Source organism: Polistes canadensis, unplaced genomic scaffold, assembly GCF_001313835.1.
Source record: "Polistes canadensis isolate GaletaPanama2010 unplaced genomic scaffold, ASM131383v1 scaffold_197, whole genome shotgun sequence".
NCBI lineage: Eukaryota > Metazoa > Arthropoda > Insecta > Hymenoptera > Vespidae > Polistes > Polistes canadensis.
In genome coordinates, this window is record NW_014569744.1 from 142170 (window position 1) to 169002 (window position 26833).

Sequence of the window (26833 nt, forward strand, 5' to 3'; positions counted from 1 at the left end):
ATAAATAGATATTTTATATTAATAAAAATGATAATCAAAAAATAAATTTTATGAAAAACCTACCGTTGATAGACAAAATGAAGTCTACACTTAATCTGTACTATAAAATATTTTCTTAAGTTTTAATCAAAATAAAACGATGAAATGTTAAACTCTCTCTTAAATATTCATAAATAATATTTCTATAAAGAGAAAGTATGTTATTTTGATTCGGTTTCAATTATACAAGTTTTTTTATTTACTTACAGTTGGCACACCTTTATCGACTAAAACAGCGCCGTTCAGTTTGTTACTCCCGTAAAACAACCTCGGCCTACTTCAGGTCGGAGACCCTCACTACGACAGTGCTCTTATCGTATGTATATGGAAAGGAATAGAAACGGAACGGACAAATTAACGAAAATTCACGGATTTTTGCAAATATGAAAATAATGATCATTACAATCTTGAGTAAAATTTGAATGTGTAAGTATAAGTGATGTTATTCGAAACATAGTTTATCTGTTGGTGGATATGAAAACGCGTTACTGTGATGTTATGCGTTACTATTCCGAGTATGGAAACTGATTTGAAAGAAGAAGAAGCAGCAGCAGCGTTTAGTAAAGAAGAAGAAGAAATATCGTTGGTGTTTGTAGGGTGTATTGCGTAGGAATGGTATCACCGTCCAAACTTCAACAGCAAGAGCAAAAGCAGCAACCGTCGAAAGAATATATATTGGATAAATGTTCGTGTAAGTGATTATACACGCTTCGTTGTCATACGTTTCTGTATATATGCATATATATCTACATATGTACATACATACATAATACATACGTGTAGAGACACATACATTTCGAGACGACCTGCATTCGTTCCAAGCGTTTGGCTCATCTATACAAAACTCGAGACCCCTACAGTATTCGTCTTATACCAATGAAATTAGTCTTCTAACGTGTTGTGTTTATATTTTACTTGGTTTATCATTTGATTTAATATTTATTAATTTAACTCTATGGCCTTACGTTTATTTCATTTTGACTTTGATTTTTACAGGTCAGCTAATTTGACATTCAAATTGCGATAGAATTATATTTTTAACGCATGTTCTTTTTTATCTTCTCTTACCTTCTCAAGTTGGAAATGTTACTAGGTATTATTTATATTAGAAATTAATATTATAGGTAACCTTTTATTGTTAATAACGCAATCGCCTCTCTATTTATTACAATACCATGAAATTTCTTTTTATATAACTTTTGTATACTTACTATTCACTTTATTCAAATACTTCAAAAATGCAAATAAATTGAAAATATATAATCGAATACGTGTTTATATGGAAATGAAAATATATTTAATTATTTCTAGATGTTCGCATACAAAAGGGACTGAAACCTTTGGCAAAGAAGTCATTTTACTTGGATATAAAAAATCATGCTATTTCAGCCAAGTTAGAAGCAAAAATTAAGGATCTTGGAGGAGTAAGTGTCATTATTTGAGTGCTATTTAATATTAGACGTACAAATCATCTACACTGTCTCTAAAAGTATTCCTATACTCTTCTTTATCGATTCATTGTGTTTTCTCTAACATTTTAAAGTATTTTGGTTGGGCGTCCTTATTATTTTTTTCCCCCTTTTTTTTGTACCCCTTCCCGCCATTTTCGATTGATACGTCTTTACGGTCGATAGAGGACGTGACTAAGACTTTAAACGCGCGTTATCATACGAATTTTGAATTCTTCGAAAATAGGATCGTGACTGTATACTTTAATGCACTTAATAAAGTTCTATTTCATTTATAGTACATGTTAATGAAACGATGACATCAATTGGATATGTTGCGTTAGGAAGATTAGGAAGGTAGGAGAAAGATTGATCGTATATAATAATAGAAAGTTTCAAATTCCTTCTAGTTTACAGTTGGAAGGGAATCTCTACGAAGGAGGTCTTCTTTGAACTCGTACACAAGCCTAAATATCTATTCTTAGAGAGTTTCTTGTTAAGAGACGTTAGAGTTAAGTCGCAATGCTACTCTCTATACACGACAATGAACGCCTGACATTATAGTCTCGTATTGTCCAAGCTTAATTCGAAATATAACGTGTGTATATATATATATATATATATATATACATGCATGAATGAAAAATAATGACGAAGAAAGAAAGAAAAAAGAAAAGGAGAAAGGGAGAATGTAAACGATGACGGTGACATTATTATCCTATGCGAATAGGTTCTTTCCATTGCAAATAATCGTACTCTGTAGCGATATTTGTTATATATTGTCGTCATGGAATGAGAGAGAGAGAGAAAAAAAGAGAAAGAGAGAAAACCGAACCGAGCGCGGGCTCCGCCCCGAAAGGAAACGCGTGGGGCCATTTGCAATGTTCCACTCCGCAACGAGTTTGACCAACCCGAACAATAGACCGAGCATTATCAATGATCGTTCTCTTACTGTTGTTCGGTAAAATCAGAACTAATACGCGTTAGGAGCGGGGGAATAAATAAAGTTCATCTTTTAAATATACAGAGAAGAACGGATCCACATGTGAGAATATCTCGTATAAAGTTGGTTTTAGCGCCATCTTTAGTCTTTCATACAAACTTAGATCGTATCTTGGTGGTAAAGGGGGTGGGGGAAGATGGGATACGTTCCTTGCGTGTGTTTACGATGCACCGTATATGTGGTATGTATGTGTGCACGTACGAGCGTGTATATAGATGAAAAATAGAAGCATGGTGGCGATGGTGTTGTCGTCGCCATGCTTTGAATAGGTGGGTGGGGGTAATAAAGGAGAATATACGGTAGGGATGATGTTTGTAACAGAGACCGAATTCAATGCTTGTACGAGGAACGAGAAATGGTTAGACGAAGCCGCATTCTTCGTCATCTTCAGAAGAAGTTTGACGCAGACACTAAGCGCCGCCACCAGGCACCCATGCCAAGCTTTTAACGGCAAATGGCCATTTTGTGCGTGACAGTTCTATATCGCGAAGCTAGAATAACAACGACGTTCCACCTGCTTGAACGATATCGCTTATATTTTCTAAGAATTATACTTTTATATAATTTGCAGCTAAAGTCGTCGTCGTCGTCGTCGTCGTCGTCGTCGCCGTCGCCGCCGCCATCGTTGCCGCCATCGTCGTCGTCGACGACGACCGCAGCTTTTGCCCGGTCTCTTTTTTATTAGAATTTATATACATATACAAGCATTCCTGCACAGTTATCTAAAACTATGTATTTGCGCGCGCAATAACATATTTACGATGAGAAATCGGTAATATTATTGGTATTTAATAGCAGGTGCATCGTCAAAGTATCTTATTTTCAAAAGTTATTTTCTCTACAAAGCTCGAGCGTGTTGTTCGCGACGCGCGCCTTGACAGCGGACCCTTTCCTTTCCTCTCCCCCATCTTCCGCTTCATCCCCTGCCTCCTCCCTCTCCTTTCCTCTTCCTTCCATCCTTCCCTTTCTTTCCGTCCTATATCTCTTTCTTTTTCTCTTTTACCTTCTTTACTGCTCCCTCAACTCTCCTTCTCTTTTCCTCTCATTTTTTCTCTTGCTTCTCTTGGCAAACGTGAATCTTACGACTAACGTAGCGTTCGTTCATTCGTTCGTTTCTTGCTTCCTTCATTCTATCGTTCGTTCTTTCTCGAAAAAAGTATATTATATACATTCAGTTATCCATTAAAAATAAATATTTAATTCTCACGAGGATACACATTAAAAAGCACGTGTCTCTCTTTATTTGTGTGTGCGTGTGCGTGTGTGTGTGTTGTGTTACATACTTACTACTGTTTATTGAAAATATGAGATCTGTATTGTTTGAAATTTGTACGTGTGTATATTATGTATGGTGCATTAAGCTACCATATTAAAACAGCATCAAGTTTTAGCGTCGACTACGTACGCGCTCCGTATTTTTCTTTGTGCCATTATTGCGAACATTAAATCTGAAAATTACGTTCACTTTCCGGCGTACTTCTAATCGCGTACGATGCAACGCTCCGTTTGAAGACTTGTGTTTGAAGTATCATTTGAAGTTAAACTCAAAACATAACACTGGACGATTATTCTGTATTAGGAAAAATATCGGTAATGGTACTTTTAACTTGTATACAGTCCTTCTATCTTTTAGCCAAACTTTGAATATGCATACTTTGATGAATTTTTTATTTATGATGATGACAGAAACATTTTTTAAAATGTCTTCATTTGTCTTCATTTGCCTAACTGATACATGTCAGTTTATTGTTTGTTCCTTTTTTTCTTTGTGAATCTATCCAAATTTTATAAATTAAATGATTATATATTGATAATTATTTTTTGTTTCAGGTGATAGAATTATTTTTAGTACGTACCGTTAGTCTAGTTGTCACAGATCGTATAGATAAAGTTGGTCAAATTAATTCTGAGAAATATAAATGGGGTTGTATCAGTGGAGGCAGCGGGGGAACCCCCTCGCTGAGGAGCTTAGAAATTCCAACTCCAACTCCTCCTACATCACTTTTAAGTTCTGAGTGTCCTTTGTACAATACGACCAATCTACAGGGTCACCCTACCCAAAGATCTGTAAGTTGGATATCAATTAAATGATACAAATATTTAATGGTATTCATGTATGTGATTATAATATTATATTTTTTCGTACATTTTATAGAAATCGCGGACGGATGCAATGTTGGAACGTGCTCTGACTCAACCACAGCATTGTTCCGTGGATCCTCTCGAAAACGCCTTAAACTGGGGAATAACTATCTGTACAACTGAAAAAATTCAGGCTTGGCTCGATAAAATCTATGCATCTCTTCAAGATACTAATAACTTGAAACAGCTACAAGGAACGAGTAGGCAAAGATTAGAAAAAGACTTAAAAGTCAAGCACTTAAGAGGCTCATATGTCAAGTTTGAATCTCTTCGCAGGTAAAGTTTACTCTCAATAAATGTATCGGCAATTTTGAAAATGAACTATCAAAAAATAAAAACAAAGTTTTATTTTATAATATAAATAATTTTAATCTAAAATAAATCACGAAATTAATTTTTCCTACATTTTTTAGTCAATCCTCTTTCATAATTACTGACATAAATATAATATATATTGTATATTTTATAATATACATTTCTTTTTAATATAATTATTTTTCTTTTCAGAGATAAAAGACCTGTATTTTTGGAATTATCAACGTGGCCAACATTGAACTTTGACGGTGATCCAGGGACAAGTCCCTTTGATACAAAGAGAAGAGGAAAACTTGAAAATAAAACAGATAAAGAAGTTAAAGAGAATAGAGAAGCTATTGCAAAAAAAAAAGAGGTGTGCTACTATAAATATATAATATTTTATACATTAGTTATATGTATGACTAGTCGCTAAATTAATGTTTTATAATCTTATGAAGTGCCAGGGTAAAGAAATGACTCGACGACCGCGTACCACTGCAGCTCGTGCTCGTAGAACAGAACAATTAGGAGCAGGTTTTTGTGAAATATGTCGAATAGACTATTGTGATCTATCAAAACACGTTGAAAGTGATCAACATTTGAATTTCGTTCAAAACGATGACAATTTTCTCTCTTTGGATAGATTAATCAACACAAATGCAAGTGTTGAGGCATTTTTGAAATTGAATAGAACAAAAGATATTGGGTAAGTAAATTTTTTAAATTTTAATTCTCTTATCTTTTCTTTTTCTTTTTTTTATCATTTCAATCTTTTGATATAGTCAATTAAAGGACTGAATATTATCTATGCTATATATATATTATATGCAAATAATATTTTACTATATATATATATATATATTTATTAACTGTGTAAGATAATATGAGATCATTTTATAATCTATCGTTTTCTTTCTGTTTTTCTTTTTCTATTTTTTTTTTTCTTTCCAATAGAGAAGAATGTAATATATTCACAAATGAAGAACGTACTCTTCGTGATGAACTGCCAGAAGAAAAAGTTACGAAAAATGCAAAGACATTAAATAATTTTTCTGTACAAGGAATAAACATGGTGCAGTGCAATGGTACGCAAAGAAATTTAAATTTAAAATTAAATTCTCCTCATAATTTACGAACACGTGCTAAACATGAAAGTGGACATTTACTGAGGTCAAAAGGTAGCCCTTGGCACGAAATCGATAAGAATGAAAAATTTTATGATAAATTAGAAGGTTTTACTATAAAGAAAAGGGCTAAAGGAACTATTTGGATCGAAGAAGAAGATCCAGAAAATAAATACTCGCAAGCAAGTGACATTAAAAATTCTGACCAAGTAGAATATAATATTAAATCAACGGGAAAAGATTTAAATGGTATTCATCAACGTGAATATGGGGATAATAATTCTGTAAATAAAAGACGTAATGGTACAGATAATCAAGATAAGCAAGATAATCAAGAAGGTAAAACATTAGATGAAAGAATTCCGACTAATAAACAAAATGGCGTATTTCATCCTGAACTACCTTCAAAGAATGCAAACAATACAAATGTTAATAATCGTGGAGAAATTAATGAAAATAGAAGATCTACTTTATTAAAAAATAATGTAAATATTAACGGATTATCCGATAAGAATAATCGTATTGAATCTTGGCATTCTACAGAGTCTAAAGATAAGTTTGATGGTGCAAAAAATGAATTGGAATTACAAAGAGTTTCATCGGATAGTATAAAAGTTGGAAATGATCATAATGATAAGAAATCTGAAGTACTTTGTAGTTGTGATACAGAGAACAACCAAAAAGGAGACATTAAGGTGGTACAGTGTATGGAAAAAGACTTACGTTGTGAGAAACTTAGATCGCCAAGAGCTTGTAGAAGAGGTGGTAGAAGTTTTCGCGGACGTCATAGATTGTCAGTCGAGGAACGCTTGATTGAGGATAATCGTGCATATTATAAGGTGGAAGTATTAGGAAGTAAACTAAGATCTAGTACGTTGCCAGGTAATAATAATGCGTTAAATCCTACAATTAAGGATGCAGACGAGATTGAAAAGAAGGAGCAACCATCAAGTGAGAAACCAGTTGTGGTAAGATTCAAACGTGTAAGAAAATCAGAACTCTCCCTGCTCAGTGATGAGGCTGAGTCATTTATGTTTGGAGAGCCTAAACGCGAGGATACGAGTGAAGATGTCAGCGATGAAGAACAAACTAGTGTTTTACCAAGGGACACTGAAAGTGAATTCAATGAGACTGTTAGTTCCGATATACTTAGCTCTAGCGTGGATTCAAGTCCTGAGATAAAACAAGAGATTTTGGAAGAAGATTCTCAAGATTCTGTAAATCTTGGTAGAGCAAGAAAAAGAAGACGGACACAGGCAGAGGCGCTTATTAAAGACAACGTTGACTATTACAAGTTTGAGACACCTGGCAGTAGACTAAGATATCAAGCGCCATTAACAGGAGTCAGGGCATCCCTTAATCCTGAAGATCCTGTAAACGAAGAACTACGATCTGATATTAATGGAGAAGTCATAGAGAAAATTTATCCGTCCAAGCCTTCGGCAGAAGTTGAAAGAATGCAATTTTCGTTTGAAGTAATACCAAAATCTGAGCCATGGTATCAAACTTATCAACGGCAAGATGAAGGTGCTGAATTTTGGCATTATTTTAGCGATGGTGATACAGGAAGACCGTTCCTTTTACCTTATGAAATAGAAAACTTTCATGAAACTATTTTGAGGAATCAGGCGAAGAACGAAAATAGAAAAAAAGGTAAAGGTCGTAGTATAGGGTGTATCGGACGGTCCCCTAGAAAAAGTCCACGTTGTCATGCATCTACGTTAGCTATAATGTCTACAATTATAAGAAAAAGGGAACAGCAACAGCTCACATCAAATATTTGTACCAGAGAAGAGTGTCAATCTCCTAAATCGCAGATTAATAATACTCCTCTTCCAAAAGTAGACTCAAAAATAGATATAAAAGCAGATCTGAAAACAGATACAAAAGCAGATCAAAAATTGACATCTGAAATCGACGAAGAATTGAAAAAAATAGCAAAAAATATCGATGAAATGCTTAATATGAGAGACAGTTTAGATATAGTAGATATGTACAACGGGCTAGAAGAAGAACCTTTCATAGAATCAAATTTACCGAAAGGACCTCCAGCAAATCTATTGGAATTATTAGACAACTGCCATGAACTTGTACCATGTATAGAAAACTCATCGTGTGCCAGCTCGGAATGTGGTGAAGTAAATGTTGAGTCGCCTTTAAAACGTCGGAAGAGAAGGAAAAATAGAACAGGTTGGCCTGGCATTAAGATACGGAAAAAGATGCAAAATAAAATAATAGTAGGTTCCTCTTACAATGGTCAAGGAAATTATAAATTGTCAAGGGAAAAAAATGTTGCTGAACAAAATGTAGGTCTGTCAGAAAAAAATACAAATACTAATAGCAATACAAATGGTGATGTTAATGCTGTTGCTGTTGCTGATGCCGATGCCGATGGTGATGCCGATGCTGATGCTGCCGATGCCGACGTGGATATGTCTCAAAGATTGATGGCAGATACACGTACAGAAATAGTTTTATCGAATGGTAGCACAATATCATTTACCACTAACAGGCATGATGAAAAAACATCAATAGATAAAAAGAATAATAAAAGTACATCTGATAATTATAACGATGATCCTAGCGTATCTTCTAAAGCATCTTCTAAAACATCTCTTAAAACATCTTCCAAAGCATCTTCTAAAACTTGTCCTAAAACGTGTCTTAGTCTGGCTGTGATCAGTAAAAATAAAAATACGGAGAATACTGGTACAAAAAATTGCACAGTTACTGATGGATTGAAAATTACTAAGGTATTTAGCGAAGCGCAAAGAACTTTATCAGATAAGAATTTTACGTTAAATATGGAGGAAGAAGAAGTATCGGAAAACAATCCTGGAAACGATGAAAATCACGAGAATGTATTTAGGAAAGATGTGAATGGTGTTGTGATATGTTATGATAACGGTGAACGACAATTCATAACGAAAGGGGTCGTTAAAAAACGTCCTCGCATAAATACATCATCAGAGAGTTGTGAATCACGTACAGAAATTGAAAATCATGACATTTTATTAAGTAGAAAGGATATAGATTCAGGTATAGTATCGAGGAAGCATAGCTCAAGTGATGTGTCCAGGCTAGGATGTCAACAAACTCATTCTGAAAATTCTAATATCGAAGTAGACGCTCATAGAAGTGTTTACAGGAGAAGTAAGGTAGGAGTAGTAACGCCTAGGCAACGAGTTAATACGAGAAAACAGCAACGAAGGAATAATAAGACTTCCTCGGAATCCGTATACGAAAGCGAAAATTGTAAAAAGGAGTCTTATTTGAATATTACTTGTAAAAAGCAAGAAACTATAAAAAATTCGAAAAAACAAAGCAATGAAACGATAGGACCATCGACGGATGTGCAAGATTCTGCTGAGCTCGAATGTGCATTGTCGGAACGTAACACACCTACCACGGCAACAACTATCATGCCGTCTTCTGGTTTAAAACAAAGACGTTCAAGCATCGAGTTTCAGCCAGTAGTTAGAATGATGAAGATAGACAATTCAGTTGACATGGATCATAGTATTTTATCAGTGACAGTAGCGAGTAATAGAAGATTAAGAAGTTCTAATTCTCATAATAGACCTGATGCTCAGCCACCTCATAAACGTTTAAAAACTTCTCGTGGACAATTTAGAAGGTGGTTAAAAAGTAGCTGAAATCCTGGGTAAAAAAAGTCGCGCCTACGCTAACACTACCACCGTCTCAAATTTCAGAATTTAAGTACTCTTTATATGCTTCTTTTTCTTGCCACAAAGAGAGACACTGAAATTTGGAAATTTTATTTATCCATGTAAATTATGTGTAATATATTCGTCTACGTAGTATATAATATTTAACATTACTGACACATAAAATCTTAGTTATAATATCCTACTTGATATCTCTTGACGATACTCGCGGTATCGTCAAACTTGTACATTCGTCGAATGCGGTCTTGATGTTCTCAGAATGAATGTGAGTTTCTTTTTTTTTTCTTTTTCTATCCGTATTTTATCTCATTTCCACTCTCTCACAGCGGTTTTTTCATTTATATTATTTGTAACAGATACAAAAAAAGTATTTCACTGTACGTATTATGTAAACGATATTTCTGAAATGTATGTAACTAAAAAAAAGGAAATTCCTAAAGTGCGCGAGACTGCATATTACAGCTTTATAATATGTATAATCATATTCTGTTTATGCTTCACATTATTCAAGGTAACATTGTAAATCCTCAGAGGAAAAAAAAATGAAGAAACCCTAATTATTTTATTTCAAAGTGGAAATATGTAAGTTTTTCGTGAGTTATACAAAAAAAATTATTATTAAAGATACGAATTTTTCAATAAAAGGTTTGTCTTCTTTTCCAATCTTTTTAATTTTAATTTTAACTTTAGTTTTATATTAAGGTAAGTCATTAACTGAGGATCAATTTAAAATTTATGTTATTAATGACAGTAAAATCTAATTTATGTTTTCTCTACAACAAATCAAAAATACAAAGATGAATTTTCAATGATATTTTCTTTTTTAAATCATACTAATCCTTCGCGTTCTTTAAACGATTTCTTTAACTCTGCTAGTTTTTTCTGCTTTTGTTTTTTCTTTATTAAATTCTGTTTTTTAAGTTTTTGTTCTTGACTCTCGATTGATTGATCACCATTTAACAAATTATCTAATTTGGTAATCATTATCTCTCTTGCACGTTTCTGATTAGTCCATAAACTTCTTGTCTCATGGCATTTTACAACAATTCCTGTCGGTTTATGTTTTAAAGTTACAGCATTGTTTGTTTTATTAGTTGCTTGGCCACCTGGACCACTTCCTCTTACGAAGTTTTCTTCCAGTTCATTCTCGTTCAGGGTTGGTACCTTAGAATAATCCAAGTAACGTTTAAAGGATTTGAAACGTATTTGATCGTAGAAACTTATATGTTGCGTATGATGAATATTCATTTTCTTGTCATTATGAGAATAAATAGGTGTATGAAAAAGAAGAATTTTTGTATGGAGGTATTGAAATATAGCGTAAAATAATGAACGTTTAGTCGTAATAGATTGTACATATGAAAATATAGCATTAGCATGTCTGTTCATTTTGATCACACCTTGTATTAATAAATTGTCGTACTTTTGAAATTACACTACTCTTCGATATTTCAGTAACGTCAATCCTTTCTAAAAATATAAAAATATGCAACAATAAAGCACTATTGATTAATGCTTGAATATTATAGGTTATGGTTTGATTAAATTCATGTCAATAATATTATTCGTAATAAGAATTCTTACGATAAAATTACCTTTAATTGAAAATCGATGTCTGCCTTTTCAGTTAACGTTTTATTTTGTTTAAATTCTTTCTTTATTCGATATTGATAATATTTCTTATCTGTAAATTTTAACTGTTCACCATAACGTAGTAAATCTTTATAAAGTTTTAAAATTGTAATTCTCATTGTGTATAATTAATTATTATATTACTATCAACATATTATGAAAGTAATGTTATATAATAATTAAATTTTATTCTTTAATTACACTTTCAAACAATACATTTACTTTTGACTAAAAGCTTGGGTACTTTAAAGGGACTGAAATACATAACCTTACTATTTCGCTATCAGCGCTGTAATTAATTGCGTCTGATATACATACTATATATCACATGATCAAATGTAAACATAAAAAAAACTATGTTTGCATTTGCATCTTCTATATTTTTTTATATATCATATATTTCTATATATTCAGTGAAAGAACTGAAAATAAAATTAATAAATTAAAAAGATAACATTCTGAAGTAAAACTCTGATTAAAAATATTAATATTTTATTTATAAAAGTAACGTACGTCTAAAACATTCCAAATTTATGTGTTTCAAATAAATATAATTCTTTCTTTGTTATTATCTGTAATTAAAGAATCTGAGAGATGATATATAAATATATATGTGTATATATTAAAATTCTTTAAATTCTAGTTGATACATTTTTTGAATTATATCTTGCATTTCAAGTTCCTTCGCAATTTCATTGATCAATTCGTCCACAAGTTTATCAGAAATCCTATTGAAAAAGTTAAAGTTTAAAATTATTATATTTATTTGTAATACTAATTAAAATAAAATATTTATACCATGCCACAATATCCCATGGTTTATTCTGCGTATTGTTGGAATACATTGGACTAGATTTAAATAAATTATAATATTCGGCTCTATATTTAAAAAATTTAACTTCAGTTTCCTTAGAAATAAATAGTTGAATGCTACCATTCTGCTGTAAAATATTATTTCTTTCTTTATTTTTTTGTGTAATTGTAATAATATATGTAATACTTACCCTTTTAAGATTATCTAGGTAATTTGTAGCATTGCAACATGTTTGTTCGTTAGATAAATTATCCAAAGATGAAAGATAAATCAATTGCATGTTTCTACCTTCTTTAATTTCTTCTCTGCTGTTTTAAATTACAAAGAAAGACAAATACTGTAATTTACAATTTAAAAGTTATTATCAAGATACAACAATTACCTCTTTGATGCGTAATGTTTTTTTGATGTACGACTTGTAAAATCACTATTAGAAACATCCTTATCATTACAATCTTGAAAATGTTGAGACTTTTGAAGAAATTCAAACAATACTTCATCAGAAGTTGCTGAACCATACTTCTATAATGTAAAATGGAAAATAATGTAGATGTAAGAACTATTAATTCATAATTTATATTACCTTATTCATTGGATCATTATAAAAATGGGGATGACTACTTCTTCTTTTATTATGTCTCAACTCGTCTTTAGAATATTTTACATTATGCAATTTATTTGGTAAGTCTTTTGTTACCTTTGTCTTTTTTGATAATTTAGTACTACGCTTAGAATGTATTTCCGAATTGATATCCTATATTCGTACGGATTTTTTAGTTCTCTTTTCTGTTAATTAATATTTTTATCTTATTAATTATTAAAGTAAATTTTTCTTACATTATCAGAATCTATGGGGACTGTACTCATTATTGTTTTGATATCATCTTCCTTCAAGGATATGTTGTACTTTTTATCATCTTCAATAATACCTTTAGAAGATGCATTTGTAATTGGACTAGAATTTGGTTGTTGTGGTAAAGATAAGTGTTCATTATAAATAGCCTTATTACGAGATGTGTTAGTTTTTTTATCCTTTATATGATGTACTATAAATTAATATAATTCAAGTATTAGCTTGCAAAAATGTATTGATCATATTACATACCTGAAGAATTTCTTTTATAATTGCTCTTATATGCTTTGGTCTTCGTATTATTATACATTTTTAATCGAGTTTCTAAGTTCTTATGTTTGGAACGATCTTTTGTCCGTGATACATTTATTGGAATAACTATATTTGAAACTGTATTGTGATCATCTAATTGCGATTCAGTTCCTGAACTCAATCTCAACTTAGATAAAATAGCATTACACTTGGCTTGCATCTCTTTTTCCTGCAATTAGAGAACCTGTAAGCGAATTCAAATCTGACATTTTTCTTATATTTTTTAAAGTTTGCTGTTTCACGCGTACGCATTGCGTGTAATTTTTTATGTACACTTTATCTAAATTTTAACTTGGAAAGAATTTATTTACCAGCGGTAATGTACAAGTATCTCCCGAACCAAAATAATTTTTAGTCAATTGAATATGATCGCAAATGTCTTTCAAGTCGATCACTACTTTTAATAGTTCTTTGACTTTTTTAGAATGTCCTTGCAGAATTGAACTAGGAATATGTCTGCAATAAGCGGTCAATGCATGTAATAATAACTGATGAGCAGCCATCAATTTTTGTTCAATTATTTGCATATGAAATGTAATGCCTCTATGGCTAGATTTTATTTTTACAGATGGAGAAACAGCATGCACGTGTTTCTGAATGTCGCTGACATATTTGGTAAGATCATATAAATAATTCCTCGATAATCTTATACAAAATTCCATGACGCGTTGTTGCCTTCTTTTCAAATCTATGTCTCCGTCAGGCAATGGAATTCTGTCTAATCTAAATAAAATTTCATCTAACAATTCAGAAATTCTTTGCTGCATTATTATAATTCTATGCACAGTAATGGGATCTGGTTGCACAAAAATATTATCTTCTTTATCACTTTCATTTTCTATGCTCAATTCAAGAGTAGAATTATGTTCGAAATTGCATGCTACATGACTTTCTTTGGGATGTTTGCTTTGTACAATATCAGACCAAGTTTTTCTCAAATCTGAAGATCGTTTAGATTTTACAGTTCTTGTATATGGCAATAAATCTTCTTTCAAGATTGACTGATTCATATCGATGATAATGGTATCATTGCTTTTAGTTTTTATTATCTTATTTGGAATATCTTCTTCTTCATTTTCTTTTTCCTAATTAATTACCAAAATATGTTAAAGAAAAATAAACGAAGTTACTAATAAACAAAATTTTCCTTTGAAGTATTAAAATATTGCATATTTACCGAATAAATTGATTTATGATTATTCCTTTCGCTCCCTTCTACATAAGATCCTAATTTATATTCTGGAAGCGCATCTTCCTCCAGTCTTTTTAACTCTCTGTCTTCCCTGTTGTATCTTTTAGTGCTAAATACATTTATTATTATTGATAAATGTATGAGGACTTTCTGAAGATAATATTAAAAATAGAAAAGAAAGCTATTTCATTCACTTTACTTTAAATTAACGTCTAATTCTTGTTGCTTTACAAATTTACACCATGCACGTTCCTCTTCGTCTCTGCATCTTCTTCTTTGCACGTCTTTAATTATGTACTTGAATTGATTTCCGGATATATACTTAAATTTTAAAAAATACAAAAATATTAAAATATAACATCAGGATAATTCAAAAAAATTATAATAATAATATGACTGATTTTTTTCTTTTTTTTTTTTTATTATACATTTAATTACCTTAAAATTATAATTTTCTCCATCTTCATCTGAATACAACAAATCTTCCTTTTCTTTATTCGCCAGGTAGGCGGATTGCGAAGTTGCCAATAAAAATGACATTTTTTTTCTTTGGTTAGGTTTACCTTTTTTTTTTATACTTTCGCCTAATCATTCGTTTTAGATCATTTAAATGTTAAAAGATATAAAAAGAGGAAATATATGTAGAATTTGATAAAATAGAATATGGGAAAATGCCACCCTGGATGAAAACCAAGAACAGGGGGTTGTTAAAATGTCTTTCGGTTTGTGGCAAGCCATCAATCGGTGGTTTTTATTCGATATCACTTATCGAACTTTTAAAAGATGTTTTAGAAATATATTAAATGCAATATTCACTCAATATTTACTTTATATTACTAGATACGACTTATTTTAACAATGAACAAACATTAACAATATTTTTCAATTGTTCTGAATTCATTTTGCAAAAAACAAAGTTTAATTTCTTTTTTAAATTTTAAACTTCATGAATTAACAAGAAGACATTTAAAGTTCCGATTTAAAAATATATTTTATTGTCTTTTATTTCATTCTTCGCTTCTTCTAAAATGATTTAAAAAGTCTATCAATAAAAATTAAATTTTAAATTTTGTTCGAATTACGCGCCAAATTTTGAAAAAGGGTAAAGCATTAGGGTGCTTTTTTGCGCGTTAACATGTACGACAGGTGTTATTCGGAGGGGTAGTAGGACGAAAGGGTGGGCGCGGTTATCGCTCGTCAAATCACCACCACCGATCAATACTTGCGCGGCTACAAGGTCTCGTCATGGCTATTTTGGATTACTGAACGAGTGGAGTCGGATTTTGCGCGGCGGCAAATTCTTAAAGTAGTCGCACAAGTTATATCTTATTAGTTAAATCTATTATACTCGAATTAATATTACGATAATTGTGATAAAAAACAATAAATAAAATCTATTAGGTTCTTTTTATGAATTTTTTATACGAGAATGATATTAACGAGTAAAATTTCTTTTTTAAAAATGCGTTTAATCATGCTTGATTGTTAAAAGAACAATTCGAACGGGTCGCCATCTTATACGTTAACCGACCAATCAAAGATAAGAATTAAGTGACGTTCAGTAGATTCGAGGTGTTTGATCGTCACACAATTGTACCTGGAATCTTAATCGAACCCTTTATTCTTTGGTGTTTCATTCCAGGAGCTCGTTGCGTATATTTAAATATTACTTGGTAAAGTGTTTAAATAATGATTGAAGTTAATTATTTATTTTACTTCCTTTTATATATCTATGATCCTTGAGGGTAATTTTCTTTTACCTTACATTATTTTTGTTATAAATTATCCAATTCGTTTGACAATTTTTACAAAATGCTCTGATTGATATCTTTTTTTACATCTTACTTGTCATTTTTCATTGTTTGTTTTAAAGATTAAGATTATTTTTTAACTCTGATAATCAAAATCATTATAATGAATAACAAACAGTGATATGTCACAATTTCAGAAGTCAAAGTGTACGAAGAATGAATTGCATTATTTTTCTCATAGTGCTTTTATTTATTTCATGTTTCTGTTAGATTTATTTGTCTGCTTTATATTTTCTAAGTTGATCATTTTTCTAATCTCGTAATAATTATATTGCGATCTCTTTTTATAAATGTCTATTGTTTCTTATTATTTTCACTATACTTTATATATTTTCTATCGAGTAACTTCTTGAATAACTTGAAATATGAGATCGAAAAGAAATGGTCATTTAAGTGATTAAATAATATTCAAGTTATTATAAATATAGATTTTTTGTAGATTATTTTAATTTACAATTTTCTCTTGCATAACAATGATCTGCGTATAATAATAATAATAGAAAGGAAATATCTTTATAGAATAGTGGTACGTGCATTATAAAAAGAATTCATTTTTTAAATAAGATAAATTATATATATTCAAGATGATATCCAAAGTACTCATGGAGTTACCAACAGTACCATTTCCACAAGTAAGTAAGCTTCTGTAAAGAAGAATGAGAAATGAATATTATTATTATTATCGTCATCTTGTATTTCATCGTATTCTATTATTTTCTTTCTTTTTATAGGGAAAAAAACCATCTTCACATGATATAACTTTAAACAAGAAGACCGATGGAATGATACAAACTAGACAACAAAATATGAACGTAGATAGAGCAACTCAATTAGAGCAAAATGTGAAATTTCTACAAGAACAACATCAAGCAACTTTGCTTGCTTTACATCAAGAAGTTGAAATGTTACGTCAAAGAAATAGAGGTATATAGATATCAATGACTTTGATATATAAACTTATTTTTATATATAATATATATATTTCATTTATATTATATATTATAGTAATAATAATATATTATTTATTACACACACAGATTTGCAATTTCAATTGACTTTTTCAAAAGGAACAACTTGTATACCTAGCAGTCCTTCTTCCCCTGAAGATAATGGAAATGGGTTCGCTAAACCAAAGGTGTTATACCCTCTAACAAAGAATGGATCTATAAAGTAGTAAAAAAAAGAAATTCTACTTATTATAAATTATATATACATTTATTATGCACAATATATATTTATATATATAATTTATACATAATATATATATTATAACTTCTACATATGTATATAAATATATACAGGGTAGCCCAGTATCCATGAACGTCACACCTTTGAAGGTTGAACTTTTGGAAAAAGAATTGCGGGATGTTAAAGACTCATTACAAAGTGTTAAAGCATACAACAAAGTTTTAACGGAAGTTATATTAAAGCAACAAGAGTTAGTATTAATTAATTTAATAACACGGTAAAAGAGTAATTAATAAAATATTATTAACAAATGAACCAATGATATTTTACTTTCTACAGACACGTGGAGGAATTAGGAAAACAAAATCAGAAAATAGATGTGGCAAGTGTAGGAATACAAGTAGGAAGCAAATCAGAATCTGCTCAAGAAGATATAGTAGCACGTTTGGCAGATGCGCATGAGGTGATAAAACAATTGCATATGGAAAATAAACATCAACAAAAGGAAATTGCAACGTTAAAGGCAGCATCAGCAAATAATGGAGGTACAAGTAGGGGTGGATGGGGACGAGATAGTAATAATAGTCATCATAGCTGTGTATCATCTATAACTGGAATACAAGAATCAACATCTCACAAATTTCCACCATTACAGACACAGAGCTACTCACATCGCAGTGTTCAGAGGTATTAATAGTTCCCACATTTTGTATATATCTATTAACATAAACGTATGCCTTATATTCATTACAGCTTTGATCATAATTTTGGTTACTACAGAAACGGAAGAAATCGATATGACAGACTGGATCTTCACTCAGACGTTGAAAATACTGCATTACCACAGCTTCAAAATGGTATCATTAATTCAGACGCTACTATATTTGATTCGTGTCATTGTCATTATCAAAGTTTTCTTTTTAATTATCATCCAGATTACTATAATCGTAAATACAGATGTCAAGATTCGCAAAGGGATCGCAGAGATTCTGTGAATCGTTATTACAGACGCGATTACAAAGATAGAAAATTTAAAAACCACCAGAGGGGAGAATGTACAGATCCTGGAGAAGGTTCAAGAGATACGGATAGTTCCCATAAACAATAAATTATATATATATATATATATAAATTATTATGAATCTGGTGGCTTAGCTGCATTATATACGAGTAGTTATGTCTTTAAGTTATTTGCCTTAAAATATGTAAAAGCATCTGAAATTCCATTAGCGGTAATAATAGTTATAAATGCTGAGTGGTTAATGTTTTCTCATATAAGTATTATCATCTTGAATAATTCAGTTACCTATGCTTAGATCATTATACATAGCATAATGACGAATAACATATTAAAGCTACATGATCTCGAATGGAACAACTTATAGTGTATATATTATTTTATTAATTATAGACTATCTTTTTTTTTTTAAAAAAGTAAAAATTATGCCTCACGAATTGGTAAATAAGTAATTATAAACAACAAATATAGATAAAAAAAAAAGACAGGAAGAGAAAACTACATGTTATTATATCCTAAAGAAAGATAAGAAAGAAAAAGGAAAAAAGATATAATTAATTGAATTTTATTATTACTTTTTCTGGCACCCTCAAAGAAGAATTACTCGAGCAAATAAATGATAAGAGTTTCTATAATTTATGAACAGTATTGCTATTAAATTAAAAATCTACAGACGCATATATCAATATTTTATTTTATATATATTGAGTGATGATATATATATATATATATATATTAAAAGTAGAAATAAATGTGAAAATATCATATAATTTGCTAACTTCTATTCCAATTGTTTCAAAAGTGTATTGTAGTTAATCTACAAAGATAATTGACAGATGATAATAGTTTTACTTGCCTGATAGAAGGTGCATCTATGAAAAAGTTGAAAAATTCAATAATTAAATCAATCTATTTATTCTACATAATATATACCACTGTTTCTAATATATTTTCATTTGCTAGTGGATACATATATGTGCGAAAAATGAAAACAAATTGATATACATATAATGCTTCTATTAATGAACATAGATAAATTAATATGAGGTGTAATGATTTGATTAAGTACTTTTTATCTATTATAATTATACTTCTTATTAAAGACATGATAATTAATTAAATGATTTAAACATAGAATATATATTGTATGATATTGTATGTACATTTTTTTTTAAATTCAGTTTGCTACCATAACACATTTTTTATAGCTATATGAACATCGCATACAATAAAATGAGCGCAAGGACAAGTTCTGAATTGGACAATTAAATATAGATGTATGAACATGATTTTTATCTTTTTCACAATCTACATTTTATATTTACATATTATGGTGCATATAAATTAGAATACTTTTATGCACTTAAACAACTCTTATAAAATTTTATTTTTATTATAAATATTTTATATATATATTATTTAAACTCGAGTAAATGAAATGAATGAGTTTATCAAGTTTTTATCTTGGCTTCTATTTATTGTGAATATGTATATGATATAGACTACTTATAATTTAAAATTCACTAATTTTTATATCAGAAAAAAATGTTAACATTAATTATCATTTTCAAAGTATACAATCATATTACCAAAGTTCAATTTTACTAAACACTTTAATTTTACAGTTTAAATGTATAAGTTGTTGAACTTCACAAATAATAGAATAACAAAAAAATTATATATGATTAAATTTTCAAATTTGATTCATTTTAAAATCTTGTAAGTTCTTCTCTTATGTATGTACTTAATATATAAAACAATGAAATATACTAATGGATGCTGTTCTTTTCCAAATCTTCAAATATTTGCGAATCTGCAAATCATAAGATTGTAGATTCGGTAAGACAGAGTTCCGACAAGTTTTCACTTACCGACAGAAATTACAGACAACTTTTTTTATTAAAGAGTGCTTTTTACAATATTTTTCCATGTGGCGCTTCGATCGTAATGTTTTCATTTAAACTATTGGCGTTTTGTTAATTATTATTACCGGTTCCTGTTACACAATAATAAAAATTAAACACAAATTAGAATAATTTTTTTATTTTTTATATAAAAATTATATATATATGTATATAAAATGATATATATGAATATAATGAACATTTGTTTCGATATTACGCAATACAAAAATTTATTTGAAAATAATATGAAGTAAAGTTGATATATGTCAAGATTTCATGCCACAATTGATATTCTTCAATTAATTCGTTTATGACAAACAATATTTGCTACCCATCTTTAAAATTGAATAAAAAATAGTATCACTTGAATATTTAGTTGTGTACTTGGTTATTTTAGATCATGTGTAATATACAAATGAAATTGAAAAATTGGATTAAATTAATCAAATCCGGAAATTTTGAGAATATAATAGAAGATATTATGGTAAGATAAATCAAATTAATTTTTATATTTAGTTATTATTATATATTAAATTAAAATACACATTTTCTCTCTCTCTCAAGCATATATAACATTGAATTTATATTTTTTAGACTAATAATTATTTCCAATCAGATGGAAATTCAATAATATCTAACAAAGATCTATTTAAATTAATATTACATTTAGCTCATGCAGCAAATGATTGTGATAAACAGAAATACAAAGAAGGTAGAGATATTGGAAATTTAGCATCTTTGTTATGTTCCAATTTATCAACGATACCTGATAATGAAAGATTTACCTCAAGTTTATATCACATAATACGCTGTCTATTACGAATGAATTTATATGAAGAAGCTGAAAATCTATCTTCATATTTAATTCGAGATAACTTTGAATGCATTGAAGATAAAATCAATGAAATTTTTCGACAATTAACATATTTGTGGCATGAATCTGCAGAAAAAGAGTTATTAAGCTTGCAACGACAGCCAAATCATAGAAAACATTATGATCGATATAAAAATGCCATCAAATATGAATTATTAATAACAAAAAAATCGTATAAAAATCTTGCAAGACATTTTATTATAAAATTAAGCGTATATCTGAGAAAACTTATAGCAATTAAAAATATATCAAATGAATACATCAATGATTTTATTAAATATATAATTAATGAAGATTATGAACACATGTCGATAAATAAAAATGATAAACATAAAATTTATTCTTCTATATTAAACATCATTGGTAAATTAATCTGCACGAATATTAATGACGGTGATAAAAAGTTTTTAATGCATATTTTAGAAGATGAATCAAAATATTTTAAGAATATGATATTTGATGATTGTTACCAAAGTTTTTTACATTTTAAAACTACATGTATTACATTGTTACAACCGGATGAAGAATTAACAGAATCCACTTCTAAACATATGGAAAGACTCACGAGCCAATACATTGATATTGTTAAAAGATGTGGATATACAGATACAGTTATGATTACAGCATCATTTTTTGTTGAAATATTTCAATATGTATTTTTATATTGGGAAAATAATTTAACATTAGGGAAAATACAATTTTTAAAAACTAATATTTTATATGAAACCATGAAGTTAGTAGATCAGATAAGTAAAACTTTAATAAAAACAGTAATAGAAAATTGTATATGTTGTTCTAAAAAATGTACAATTAAAAAAGATTTATATAATTATATAATATTGAAAGCTAAATGTACAATATTAGTTACCAAACTATCTATAAAGGATTTACCAGAAAATATATTGCAACTTATAAACAGATTTATGGAGGAAAATATAATTTATCTCAAAAAAATAAAAGAAAGTAATTGCGGACATTGGACAACCTTATGGTCTTTATGTGGAAGATTACTTTATAATATGGGATCAACATTTGAATCATTTTACGATACAAGTACTTTCTTTATTTCATTACTATGCTCCAGTATTATTTATTTTGAAGGAATGCATTGTAAAAATTCACCTTTAAACATTCAAAATCCTCTTTGCGTTGCATTATATAGATTAAGTAATATTCATTATAAAAAGGCTATGTATAGGGAAGCAATGACTGTATCAGCATTACATGGATTATTAAGTTATACTGATAAGAATTCAAAGGCATTTAAAATATGGACGAGTATTAAATATAAAATAGCACAAACTTCTTCTAATTTTATAAATATATCTATGGTATCATGTTTGCGAACTGATAGAATAATGATTGAAGACATTGGTATCCATATTGATTTATCTAAGTATGATCTTATAGAATTGTGTTTAACAGAAGCAATGGCTTTGAAAGATGCAAAACTTAATCTTATTGAAGCATTTAATTCTCTGTTAAACGAATTAAAAATTTTAAAAGCTAACATTATACAGCGCACATGTTTCATGCAATTGTTCGGATATCATTTGTTGCATATAAAAGAAAATTATACATCTGATATATTCAAAAATACTCTTTTTGAATTAGAATTATTAAAAGATAAATCTATCAATATTTTATGTTTAAAAGCAAATTTGCAATTTTTTATATATGTAAATGAATTGCGTATCTCCAATGAATGTACACGAATAGAAATGGATAATGCAGAATTTGCTTTGAAAGCTCCTAAATTATCGGATAATCAAGGAACTTACATAATACCAGCATATTCCAAAATAAATATCAAAGAAGATTTACGTCTTATGAAATTTTTAAAACAATCATTAAAAACATGGGATGAGATTGAACCAAATATTGTAAGTTTTTTTTTTATTCTATACTAATTATTTTTATAAAAAATGAACATATAAAGCATGTTTATGTTATTATTACTAATATGTTGACTTTTAAAACTTAACACAGATTGATGTAACTCAAAGTTGGGAACCATTATTGACATTGTATATATTGATTATAGCTGCTGAGTACTGTAGACTGTATCGTTATGAAAATTGTGAATCTAAAGCATGGAATCTTGCAAGTAAATTGTCAATCGAATTGAACAATAACGATATATTCGTTTATGGTATGTAAATATAAATTTGTTTTCTAATTGTATAATTATTTAATATTAAAAGTTAATAACAATCTAACTATTAATACCATGAGAAATTTATAAATAAGTATTCCATCATAGTTACTGGTCGTAGCCTTTCTTTACGTCAAATAAATAACGAATGGATTGCTCAGGCTAAGGAATATGCTAATAATTTAAAAGATTCCGGCAATGAAACTAAATCTCATATAATTGCTGTGTTTTGGATCAGTCTGGCAGATTTTTACTTTGAATTTGGCGAAGTAAGCATATTTATTTATAATATTTAAATGTGATATGCTAAAAGTACAAAATATATTTCTTTTGCAGTATTCGATAGCTACAAAATTACTAGACGATGCTAGATCTTTACCAGGAATTACGTTTCAAAATAACACTGCTGTATATTTATACAGTTTAGATACAATCCTTCGTAATTATAATCTTTACAAAAAAAACGTGGAACAAGAGGAATATACTTCGTATATTATTGAAAGTCTTTACTCTTTGATATGTTTAAAAGATAGTTTGGCTTCAATCAAATGTAAGTTATAGTTAAAAGAAAACGTACTTTTATATATTTATTTTTTTATTTTATTTTTTATTTTATGTTTTGTTCATTTATAGGGATGAATCCAGATAATTATCTTTGTAGTTACGACATATTATTTTCATCTACCATTAATATGTCTGCATTAATAAACAGTTTATTATCATTTCGAGAAATTACTGCACATTTAGTGGTACAATTAAAATTAGCACAAGCCTTAGGAGCAACCCTACGCACTGCAGAAATATTAAAATCACTTTGTTTTATTGATTTATCACGTTCACGTTTGGATGATTGCGAAGTGAAACTTCAAGGCCTTGAACACATCTTAGATACTGAAACTATTAAACTTTCCATGAATACTAAATTGAAACAAACAACATTAGAAAGCTTAAAAATATCCCCAGATCGTTTAATAGATTCTAGAAGGAATACGATGCAGAATGATACTTCACCAATCTTGAGAAGAAAAATTTTCAATTACCCAGACTTTTTTTCACATATTAATTGTACATGTATATTATGCCAACACGTACAATATCAGTATTTATTACTCGCTAGTACGCATATCAGAGCACAATTATATGCATTACAAAATAACATCGCAGCTTCGCTTGAACATTTTCATGGAGCTTTTAAAATGAAACAAAAACTTTTTAAAGTAGAAGAATCCACTTTGCCAAGAAACTTTTTGGAGGAGACTAATAGCACAAAAAAGTTCTCTTGGCAAGCTCGTTTATATATAACTGATTATATACTTTTACTTTTGCATTTTAGTTTTCTATTGAAAGCTTATATAAAATCACGAAAAGATGAAGCTTTAAAGATTGCTTTAATAGCAGTTGATATATGTGAGACACAGAAAATAGAGAGTCATCCGATATACATATCTGCTAAAGAATTAGTATATAAATATCAATTTGAGGAAGTTATTACAGACCAGGATTATTCAAGTAATCATTTTACATATAATGATAAACATTTAATAAATATATATTAAGTTTTTGTATTAATAATAACTTTTAATTTTATCTATTGCAGGCTTTACGGTACCAAAAACACCTGAAATCGATATTAATAAATTTATAGTTCAAGAAAAAGTATCATATAAAATGTGTCTCACTCCTGTTACTCATATTCAGCCTAAAAATCCAATATCTATTCATCGCAATAAAACGCCGCCGTTGTTAAAATTGAAAAAAATCAACATAAATTTGAGCGACGAAGAAAGTGATAATTCTCCTTCTAAATTAGAAGATGTGTGCCAAACACCAGTTTCTCGTACTAAATTAGTAAGAAGAAAAATTTTAGAAAATGAATACGTAGAAGATACTAACAAGTCAAATGAAAAAACAGATGCAGAAAAAATTGGAGATATTTCTGTAACAAAGATTATTACTAAAATCGCTCCATTAGTGCCAGATATTTCAGATCATTTAAACAAAATTACGAAGAAGTTCGATATACCTGCAACGAACGAAACTGTAGAAAAATTATTTGAAATGGTAGATAATTTGGAAATAAGATCGTGTACACGGCAAAGAAGATTACGCAGTAAAAGTGCATCACATTCAAATGAATCAGCATGTGATACAGAAGTTAAGGATTCAATAGCATTGTTTAAAAAATTAGTTATTTCAGAAGTTGAAACTAATAATGATATTTCAAATGTGAAACATACAATGCCAACGATCGTTATTGATAATACTGAAGCAGCTGGAATTTCTCATAAATCTAAGAGAACAAAGAATACGTTTACAAATGAAAACAAACCATTAGAAAAAATCACGTTAAATAATGAAAGTGACATATCTGAAATGAGTAAATCTCGGAGAAGAGTTACTAGAAGTACTAAATCTACGAAATCCACCACTGCTATTAAAACAACTACTTCTATAAAGAAAACATCTTCTTTTAGATGAAATTTTTAGAAAAAAATTTTACTGAAAAGAAAAAAATAAACAGAATTTACATTCAAATTATATTTTATACATATTATAGAAAACGAATTCTTATAGTAGTAGCTATTAAAAAAATGTATGTTAATTTTATATGAATAAGATAAAGTTGTACAATTGATTATTATTATTTCTAGTAATTTTTATATGTTAGTTAATAAAAAACTTACTTCGAGTATATATTTTCTCCAAATATTTATTAAAATATTTCGCGTCTATATATGTACACGTATCGTAAACAAAATATAAGCCAACTTACAAATAATACATACCATAACAATTAATCATACATAATTCTAGAATATTCGCTTAGAGTAACTTTTGTCATTTTTTTTATTTTGTGTGAAAAATAGTTTTTATAAATATTCGCTAATATTTTATCTCAATTAAATATTTCACAAGCCCACTTAACGTCGTTTTTATAAAATAAAAGTTTTATCTCATAAATTCTAAAGATCCTATTATTCCTACATATCACACAAATTTCTTTTATCATATAATATAATTCATACAAATAAATAAATTTCTTGTAATTAAGTAGATCGCAAAAAATCACATATGATTAATAGAAATATTTTCCAATGTATTACATTGATCGTTTATTAAACAAAAACAAGAAAAGAAAAAATATTTGAGACATTTTCTTTACGATATAAAATAAAAGTGAAACCTATTTGCCATAAATTAATCATTATATTTGAACATTAATCATTGATGATTTTTTGTATCATTAAGTACCTTAAAATACTGAAATCTATTTGTTATTATTACATGATAACGAAAGTATAACTCGATGTTTGATTGTTTAATAGAATTTTGTTATA

The 26833-nt window shown here is 29.1% G+C and overlaps 5 protein-coding genes and 1 long non-coding RNA gene across 18 annotated transcripts; 3 read left to right on the forward strand and 3 right to left on the reverse strand.

Moving 5' to 3' along the window:
- Positions 1-263: 263 nt before the first annotated feature.
- On the forward strand, positions 264-10386 carry LOC106789681. 2 transcript variants are annotated; one of them, XM_014754104.1, is made up of 7 exons: positions 264-730; positions 1351-1463; positions 4321-4557; positions 4646-4908; positions 5140-5302; positions 5388-5635; positions 5884-10386. In XM_014754104.1, the coding sequence occupies exons 1-7, from the start codon at positions 652-654 to the stop codon at positions 9707-9709; spliced, it is 4929 nt and encodes a 1642-aa protein (XP_014609590.1). In that variant the 5' UTR covers positions 264-651; the 3' UTR covers positions 9710-10386. The 2 variants fall into 2 exon arrangements, with proteins under 2 accessions (XP_014609590.1, XP_014609591.1); XM_014754105.1 differs by lacking the exon at positions 264-730 and adding an exon at positions 1108-1132.
- Positions 4025-4873, reverse strand: LOC106789683. 2 transcript variants are annotated; one of them, XR_001382015.1, is made up of 4 exons: positions 4637-4873; positions 4347-4555; positions 4145-4264; positions 4025-4060 (listed from the first exon to the last, which is right to left on the reverse strand). It is a non-coding gene; the product is annotated as an uncharacterized LOC106789683 (long non-coding RNA). The 2 variants fall into 2 exon arrangements; XR_001382014.1 differs by lacking the exon at positions 4025-4060 and having other exon boundaries at positions 4089-4264.
- On the reverse strand, positions 9819-11693 carry LOC106789682 (probable peptide chain release factor C12orf65 homolog, mitochondrial). Its single transcript, XM_014754106.1, has 2 exons — positions 11338-11693; positions 9819-11212 (listed from the first exon to the last, which is right to left on the reverse strand). Exon 2 carries the CDS (start codon positions 11129-11131, stop codon positions 10571-10573), a length of 561 nt encoding a protein of 186 aa, XP_014609592.1. The 5' UTR covers positions 11132-11212; positions 11338-11693; the 3' UTR covers positions 9819-10570.
- Positions 11694-11878: 185 nt separating this feature from the next.
- Positions 11879-15752, reverse strand: LOC106789697. 4 transcript variants are annotated; one of them, XM_014754149.1, is made up of 11 exons: positions 14984-15752; positions 14745-14866; positions 14531-14654; positions 13665-14438; positions 13294-13522; positions 13026-13234; positions 12772-12942; positions 12571-12710; positions 12379-12493; positions 12173-12312; positions 11879-12102 (listed from the first exon to the last, which is right to left on the reverse strand). In XM_014754149.1, the coding sequence occupies exons 1-11, from the start codon at positions 15083-15085 to the stop codon at positions 11997-11999; spliced, it is 2232 nt and encodes a 743-aa protein (XP_014609635.1). In that variant the 5' UTR covers positions 15086-15752; the 3' UTR covers positions 11879-11996. The 4 variants fall into 4 exon arrangements, with proteins under 4 accessions (XP_014609635.1, XP_014609633.1, XP_014609634.1 ...); XM_014754147.1 differs by having other exon boundaries at positions 12173-12315; XM_014754148.1 differs by having other exon boundaries at positions 12379-12496.
- A 39-nt stretch (positions 15753-15791) lies between these two features.
- Positions 15792-18807, forward strand: LOC106789698. Of its 8 annotated transcripts, XR_001382020.1 has the most exons (9): positions 15793-16218; positions 16876-16988; positions 17088-17280; positions 17394-17491; positions 17658-17794; positions 17884-18089; positions 18200-18231; positions 18325-18401; positions 18480-18571. XR_001382020.1 is itself a non-coding variant. In XM_014754153.1 (8 exons), exons 2-8 carry the CDS (start codon positions 16941-16943, stop codon positions 18650-18652), a joined length of 1101 nt encoding a protein of 366 aa, XP_014609639.1. In that variant the 5' UTR covers positions 15792-16218; positions 16876-16940; the 3' UTR covers positions 18653-18807. The 8 variants fall into 8 exon arrangements, 7 of the variants coding, with proteins under 7 accessions (XP_014609639.1, XP_014609636.1, XP_014609640.1 ...); XM_014754153.1 differs by having other exon boundaries at positions 15792-16218; positions 17884-18231; positions 18298-18401; positions 18480-18807; XM_014754154.1 differs by having other exon boundaries at positions 17884-18231; positions 18480-18807.
- Positions 18808-20739: 1932 nt separating this feature from the next.
- LOC106789708 lies at positions 20740-26184 on the forward strand. The gene is made up of 7 exons (XM_014754165.1): positions 20740-20950; positions 21061-23223; positions 23330-23492; positions 23604-23764; positions 23832-24045; positions 24129-25004; positions 25093-26184. The coding sequence occupies exons 1-7, from the start codon at positions 20867-20869 to the stop codon at positions 25971-25973; spliced, it is 4542 nt and encodes a 1513-aa protein (XP_014609651.1). The 5' UTR covers positions 20740-20866; the 3' UTR covers positions 25974-26184.
- The last annotated feature ends 649 nt before the right edge of the window (positions 26185-26833 follow it).